The 7,538-nt window shown below is 26.0% G+C and overlaps 1 protein-coding gene across 1 annotated transcript; it reads left to right on the top strand.

The window, feature by feature from the left end:
* Positions 1–1,366: 1,366 nt before the first annotated feature.
* Positions 1,367–7,055, top strand: LOC145840961 (elongation factor 1-beta-like). Its single transcript, XM_082948318.1, has 6 exons — positions 1,367–1,506; positions 3,860–3,979; positions 4,264–4,445; positions 4,920–4,993; positions 6,257–6,376; positions 6,934–7,055. The coding sequence occupies exons 1-6, from the start codon at positions 1,427–1,429 to the stop codon at positions 7,018–7,020; spliced, it is 663 nt and encodes a 220-aa protein (XP_082804444.1). The 5' UTR covers positions 1,367–1,426; the 3' UTR covers positions 7,021–7,055.
* The last annotated feature ends 483 nt before the right edge of the window (positions 7,056–7,538 follow it).

The following is a 7,538-nucleotide window of genomic DNA, read 5'->3' as shown; positions in this document are numbered from 1 at the left end:
AGTAAATTTGTTTTTATTAAATGGAGCATGTTACTAAATATTTACTGTAAGTCTTACAAAAGTTCAGCTTAAAGTCCGTTTTTTAGTTTTGTTCTTCGTTTTTGGTACAACTTGGTTATTAAGGTTTTCGTTGATTGTCAATGTTGACATTGAAGATATCATAGCGCAGTTTGCCTTATTCAAAATTGTGTATTTTTAGATGATAATCAAAAATTTATTTGGTGATTTTTCCGTTTGAAGTCTTCAAAACTTACTAACTACCGTAAGTAGGCTGTAATATTCTTCTTATGAATAAAATCTTAACAATTTTAGCTATTTAAATTAACTCAAATAAATTCAAAACATTTATGTTTGCTTTAAGTATCTAAGTTTCTTAACGAAGGATTAATAGAATAATATAGGTATAAAAATTTTTAGAACTTATAAACAATATAATTTGAAGCTTTTAATAAAACAACTACTTTGCGGCATTAGGTTAAGAAAAACCTCAAAAGAGTTAAAAAAATTCTAATCTTTAATCAGAGTTTCCATTGCTAATTCTTTTCACTAGCAAAAATTCCCCGTGCATGACAGTTCAAGTTAAAACAAATGTTTATTTAGTGTTCATACATCTATATTTCTGTACGCCGCAAAGACTAAGCTGGTTAGAATATTATATATTTTTTAGCAGTAATATTTTTTGTTTTTTCGTAAACACCAAGTTAAGAGACCTAACAACAATTTGAAATGAGTAAAAAACAGTATTTTGGATACAGAGATTTAAATAAATTTGATTTCTGGCCGGTCTCGTCTGTATACGATTGTTTATTAAGGGACAAAATAAAAACGCTCAAAATGTTTAGTCCTGGGACCTGGTGCAAGAAAAAACCTTTCGGTTATCGAGTCATACACCACTTAACGTCCTGTCTAGGACAACATACAAACATATAAGTACAAAATTAATCTGTTAGTTTGCTTTTTAAAGCTACAGACAAATTTTCTCTTTTTGTTTGGAAATTTTTATAAAGCTTTTAACTGTTATTATGCTTATCTAAAAACTTAAAGCGTTGCTCACTTAGTTTAGCTATTGCTTTTAAATCATTAAAAATTTAAATAATTAGGACGAAACCGGTCATAGGTTGTCTCGGATACTGTTGTTGGTCTTGTGGTGAAGTTCATTATTTATTAAGATTCTTAAAAAGCAATGAAAAATAAAACAGAAACCTAATTTTTCTTTCTTTGTTAATTAGTTTCAATAAGTTTTTATAGTATAAATTTATTAAGTAAGTTGTACAAATTTTGCGCTGGTATTTTTTTACAAAAGGGGCTTTTTAGTTTAGAACGTGTTAGAAGAAAATTTTAATGCTTAGGTTACTTATTTAGTTTTCTTCAAAACTTTTATAGCTACTCTTTTATGAACCATCTGTAAGACAACATTAAAATAATCATGCCATTTGGAGATCTCAAAAAAGATTCAGGACTTCAAGTTCTCAACAAGTTTCTTGAAGACAAAAGCTATGTTGATGGGTAAATTAAATTTATTTTAATATTTTAAGTCAATGTAGTTAATATATATGTGTCAGGTAATTAAACATCGTATTTAATCAAGCTAACAATCAAAATAATTAAGTTGATATTTTTTTTGTTGTACTTGAAAATAAATATTTTTTTTCAGATCTAACTTATTCTTTAATAAAACAAACACACCCACCATTCAAAAGGTTATAGATAAGAGCTCAGGATTACTTAGAGTATTTTAATTTATTTGAACTCAGTGTTACTAAAAAATATGATTTATACAATAAAACTTGAAATGGTTTTCAGATAAGGTTTTTAAAGACTACTAAACAGTTTTTATATAGAGTTTGAGTAAGATTTAGTTGCTATATTATTTAAATAATTTTAATTAGTTTCTATGAAGACCTTGGTTTTAAAAATATTAGTATTGAACATTTCAAAAACTTTTTATATTAAGTTAAGAAAATTTGGCATGAATCAAAACAGTTTTTTGATTCAACCCTGAGTTCATAAATGAAATGTTAATAATTATTAACCAAAATTTTATAATAAATTAAACAAATTAGCCAAAAACCTAAAATAATGCCATTAACAAAAGTTGTCAGTATTATAAAAAGGAGCTGAAAAACTTCAAAGAATATATTAAGGAATTGAGAATCTTAAAGAATAATATAACATAAATATAACTAGTTATATAACAGCTTGTCTTAACATTTAAGTAAAGGTTAAATAGTAATGAAAACTATAGTGAGCGATTAAAACTTTTAATAAGATATAAGGTGTTACCTGTGAAGTTTAATAAGCTCACTAATATAGTCTGTTAAGTTTCTGAACAATTTAACACTTATATTGCTTTATGGTCATAGAAGTTTTGGAATTTTTTTAAAGGTTTATTTATTTAAAAGATCTCTAACTACCTAATTGTTGATTTTTACTTTGTATTGTTATTTGAATGAATTAAGATACAAATTCAGAGAACTATGAATTTCTCATAGAAGGGCTAAGTTGAAAGGTAAAAATAAAATATTACTTAACTAAAAACTCATCTTTATTACAATTGTCAGGCAACTGTTCTTAAAATTTTTCATTCCAGTTTTATTTAAGAAATGGACATCCATCTTTTGGACATTTTAAGTATAAAATTTTCATAAATAAAATTTCTTTATTTATGAATTTTGTTAACTAGACATTCATAATTTAACAATAAATTTTATACAAAAAATAATTTTGAAAGAACAAAAAATAATTATTTTATTAACTATTATATATCTTAGTAAATTGCAATTGAGAACAGGTGGTTTATGTTAAAAACTTATACAAAAATGATTAACTCAAAAAATTGACTAAGACTTTGGTCTTGTCTAAAAAATATGTCTAATAGTTTTTATTTACAATTTTCTAAATAAATTAAAAGATAAAAGCATTTACCCCTATTTCCTAGTTTAAGCTTCTACTGTCATTGAAATCAAACCAGTTATTTTTCACAACTGATAAAGCTCTAGCAAATTTTCAACTTGTAAAATCATGACATAGTTTAACTAGTGACAGAATAGAAACTGTTGATAATTGTACATAATGAAAATTATCTATCAATTGAATATAATAGATTGTCTTCAAGATGCAGGATTGCCCACACACCTGGCTGACTTTACATTATTTTTTTTTAATTTCAAGGTTGCCAAAATACTTGAAACCTGGAAAAACCTGGAGTTTGAAAAATTAGGCTAATGAACCTAGATTTTGAGAAATTTTGAAAAAAAAATCACTATAAAATAGGAAAAATGTTGAATTATAAACAATTTAACATATTAAGTAAAAAAAAAATTGACTGACTCAAAATATCTATTGTATTAGGTAAAAAAGTTTATCATCATCAAAAAAAAAAAATTAAGTAGCTATACAGTATCTTTTCAATATTTTTTTACTATTTAACACTGTTTTTTACTTTAAACCAAAAATAGAATCTGAAGTATGTTCTTTCAAAAACCTAGAAAAGTTTAGTATTAATATTTGGCAACCCTGTAATTAAGAAATCATTTTCTTAGATTTTATTTTTACTCAGTTGAGTCCTTAATTTAATGTAATTTTTACTAGTGTTAAGTTGAATGAACAATGAATTTGTTTAGGTTTTCTCTTTTTAAAACTCTTTTTACCACTTAGGCTGCTTAAAAACTAAAACTGCCCTAGTTAAAAAAAAGAATCAAAATTCCCTGAGTTTCCCAGAGGTTTTCTTCAACTTGAAAATTCCCTGAGTTCCCTGAAAGTGTGTATTTTAAAAAACAATAGCACCAACAGTATTAAGGCCATAAGCTTTTTTGTCAAAAAAAAAAAAAAATTTATTAATGTCAATTATAAATTTCAGATATGTACCATCACAAGCTGATGTTGTTGTGTTCAACGCAATGTCCCAACCGGATGAGAAATTTGTTCACGCACTCAGATGGTTCATGCACATGATGTCTTACAAGTCATCTTTCACCAGGTAAATTTTAAATATAAAATGCTAAAGTAATGATAAATAAATACTAACATTAGAAATATTTATATAAATTTATTTTTACTTACTAATTTTTTTGTACAAACATCAAAAAAGAAGTTAGTTATATGGAAATATTGAGCTACAAATGAATGATGAGCAACTAAAGCAGGGAATCTCTCTGAACGAAATAAAATGCAGAAAACCGCTTTACTGACACATTTGAGCATATCAAAAAATATTTTTCACTTGTAACTATCACAAATGTTAAACTGTACTTATCAAAACAGCCTGCCAGGAGTAGGACAGTCTTTGGACAAATACGGTCCATCATCAGCACCAGCTGGCAACGACGATGATGAGGAAGACGAGGATTCCGACGATCTTTTTGGATCAGACGATGAAGATGACGAGGAACAAGAGAGGATCAAGGCCGAGAGGATCGCAGCTTACAACGAAAGAAAAGCTGGAAGTTGGTGAAACTTTAACTGTTATGATAAGAGTTTTGAATACTAAAGATTCACTGGTGATTTTGTTACTAAATTGACTTTTGTTCTTGAAAATCTACAATTGAAAAATTGTTATGTGGCTGACACAATTTGAAAAGTAATCTTTTCCACTCAAAACCATTTATACAGTAAAATGTATATATAACTACATATAGCATAAATGTAAAATATTGATCTATAGATATATTTAATGCTGCTAACTTAAAAACCCCAACTTTGAAAATATCCAGAACTTTAAATTACTAATTACTTAAGTTTTTGTATTAAATGTAAACATACTTGAATAAGTTCAAATAAATGATGAGCAATTAAAGCAGGGAATCTCTCTGAGTAAAATAAATGCAGAAAACCGCTTTACTGACACATTTGAACTATTTAGAAAGAATAGAAAATACTTAATGAATAAAACTAATATTAAAAGTTTTAATTTTAAACAGAGAAGAAGGTTGCAGCAAAATCATCAATCCTTTTGGACGTCAAACCCTGGGATGATGAAACCGACATGGCAGAGGTAAAAATACGTTTTATTTAAAAAAATTGTAGTTATTTGTATTAAAAGCTGAATTAATATAAAAAAGTGTTGGTTAAAAATTTTGTTGAGGTAAAAAAATTGTTTATAATATATTTATTATAGTATTAATTGTAGTTTTTCAAAAACTTCTTGATATACATATATACAGTTAGTATTTTATCAATTAGTATTATTAAAACGTTTGCTTACAACTTATTGTTGGAAACTTCTGTAAATTTGTTAGCAAGTTTTGTTTAAACTTACTGTTGTCTGTTAGACATACTTGTAGATGCTAGAGGTGAAAAAAAGATATAAACATACAAGATTCACTATAACTTACTTATTTAAGATTTAAAAAATTTTAAATATAAATTATTTAAAAATTATTTGCAAGTTTTACTAAAATAGGAATAGTTAGTCAAAAGTGTTATAAAAAATTTAAAGAATTAAAACCAAACTTTGCAATTATTAAAATCTAAAATTTTTTGTTGAAAAGTTTTGTACAAAATAAATGTTTGTAAGATTTTTTGGTTGTAAAAAATATATGAAAAAAAAAGAAAAGGTTCAAAATTCATAGCAAGTTTTAATAAAATTAAATTTATATTAAGGATTGTAAATTTGTCAGGTTAAAATTGTTTGGTTAAGCTGGTCATTTTAATTTAAAAATGTTATTCATGAATTATTTTAATAATGTTTTGGTATGAAGCTTGTACATAAATGTAAAGTAATTAGAAATATATAAAATTGTGTTATGTTCTTATAATTTGATGTTAAATTTTAAGATTTGTGCATTATTTGTACATTTAACAAAGCTTTTATTAAAATAAAAAAATTGTTATTGAAATTAAATGCAAAGCAATTTTGTCTGAAATGAACATTAGCTGAGCTCAATAAATTTCATCATTTTTTATTTCTTTACCCAATTCAATATCCATAGTATTTAACTGTTTTATTGGTTCTTAATTTTTTTTTTCATTTTGGCAGAATGTCTTCTTAATGTTATTGACCTTTTATTCTTTCTACTTATTTTCAATTTTTTATTCTGCTCATTTTTGGTATAATTAAAAAACTGTTATTTTATTAAAAACAAATACAAACAGCTGTTATACAAGTTTAAAAAGTTCAAATAAATGATGAGCAATTAAAGCAGGGAATCTCTCTGAGTAAAATAAATGCAGAAAACCGCTTTACTGACACATTTGAACTGTTAAAAAAATAAACAAACCTCAATATATTTAAAATCTAAATAAATACAAACAAAAGGTGGAGAAGAACGTGAGATCGGTGGCTTGCGACGGATTGCTGTGGGGAGCCTGCAAGCTCGTGCCCATCGGCTACGGAATCAAGAAGCTCCAGATCAACTGCGTCATTGAAGATGACAAGGTAAAGTGTTGCTTGTTATTTTTTAAGAAATTATATGTGACAAAATATTTGGTGTTATTAGGGTGACTAAGAACTTTTTCAAGCAATTAATTTTTTTAGTCTAATAATCTGTGCTGTTAAGCTAAAAGTTGATTACAAATTGTAACTTGCTCTGGTTTAGTAAAACCATAAAAAAAACTGTTTGTATAATAACTTTTCTGATAAGTGTAAAATAATAAAAAAACAACGATTTAAATCGATTATTTTCCGTTCAAGTTTTTTCTTTTAATATTTAAAATATCTATAATTTTTTACGTGGTTATTTTTGTTTTTAAATGTTGAACTAGTTTTTTATTTCATTATTGAAAAATTGAAGCACTAAATTTTTCTCAATTAAAATTATGTAAATCTACAAACACTTTAAAAAAAGTTCAAATAAATGATGAGCAATTAAAGCAGGGAATCTCTCTGAACAAAATAAAATGCAGAAAACCGCTTTACTGACACATTTGAACCATAATATTAACCTTGATATTATTTAAAACTTTTCTCTTCACTAACACATTATTACGTCACAGGTTTCCACCGACTTCCTCGAAGAATCCATCTGCGCGTTCGAAGACCACGTTCAATCCGTGGACATTGCCGCTTTCAACAAAATTTAAACGTTGTTATGAGTATTAAATTTTATTTCAATCAAGTTGTCTTTTTCACTATGTGTATTCAAAATAAGTTATATTGAGTAATAAATTCTAAAGTTTGTAAAGTTGTTTGCTTGTTGTGTTAAGAGTCCTGTATAGATCAAGGACTATATAAATATGTTATATATACCACAAATTTTAAACTTGGACCTGATAATTTAATTAATTCTAAACATTATATTTAAAAAGGTCTTCCCAAACACATGATTTCATTAGAATTAATAAAAATAATTTCTTTTAGTATCAAGTTTTCACACTTAATATTTGCTGACTTAATAATTGACGCCTTTGATAGACAAGATCGTCCCTAAATGGGCACCTAGATGGAAATCCTGGTTTAATAGTATTTAAATGCACTGCCTAGATCTTGCATCTAATTTTGGAATGCTTGATCATACGAAACACAATTAGGTTAAATTATTAAACTGTATTGATTTGAGAAAATTAAAACATCGTTTTTGAATTAAGTTTTTGTTTCTAAC

Source organism: Thalia democratica, chromosome 7, assembly GCF_965202585.1.
Source record: "Thalia democratica chromosome 7, ktThaDemo2.hap1.1, whole genome shotgun sequence".
NCBI classification, from domain to species: domain Eukaryota; kingdom Metazoa; phylum Chordata; class Thaliacea; order Salpida; family Salpidae; genus Thalia; species Thalia democratica.
Note: the sequence above shows the minus strand (reverse complement) of the source record. Positions and strands in the feature narration are given on the sequence as shown.

Bases quoted from the DNA above. Each gene is read 5' to 3' on its own strand.
- LOC145840961 (XM_082948318.1), top strand. From the start codon at position 1,427: ATGCCATTTGGAGATCTCAAAAAAGATTCAGGACTTCAAGTTCTCAAC. The intron at 3,980-4,263 runs GTAAATTTTAAA...TTATCAAAACAG, and splicing joins TACAAGTCATCTTTCACCAG to CCTGCCAGGAGTAGGACAGT. The intron at 4,446-4,919 runs GTTGGTGAAACT...AATTTTAAACAG, and splicing joins CAACGAAAGAAAAGCTGGAA to AGAAGAAGGTTGCAGCAAAA.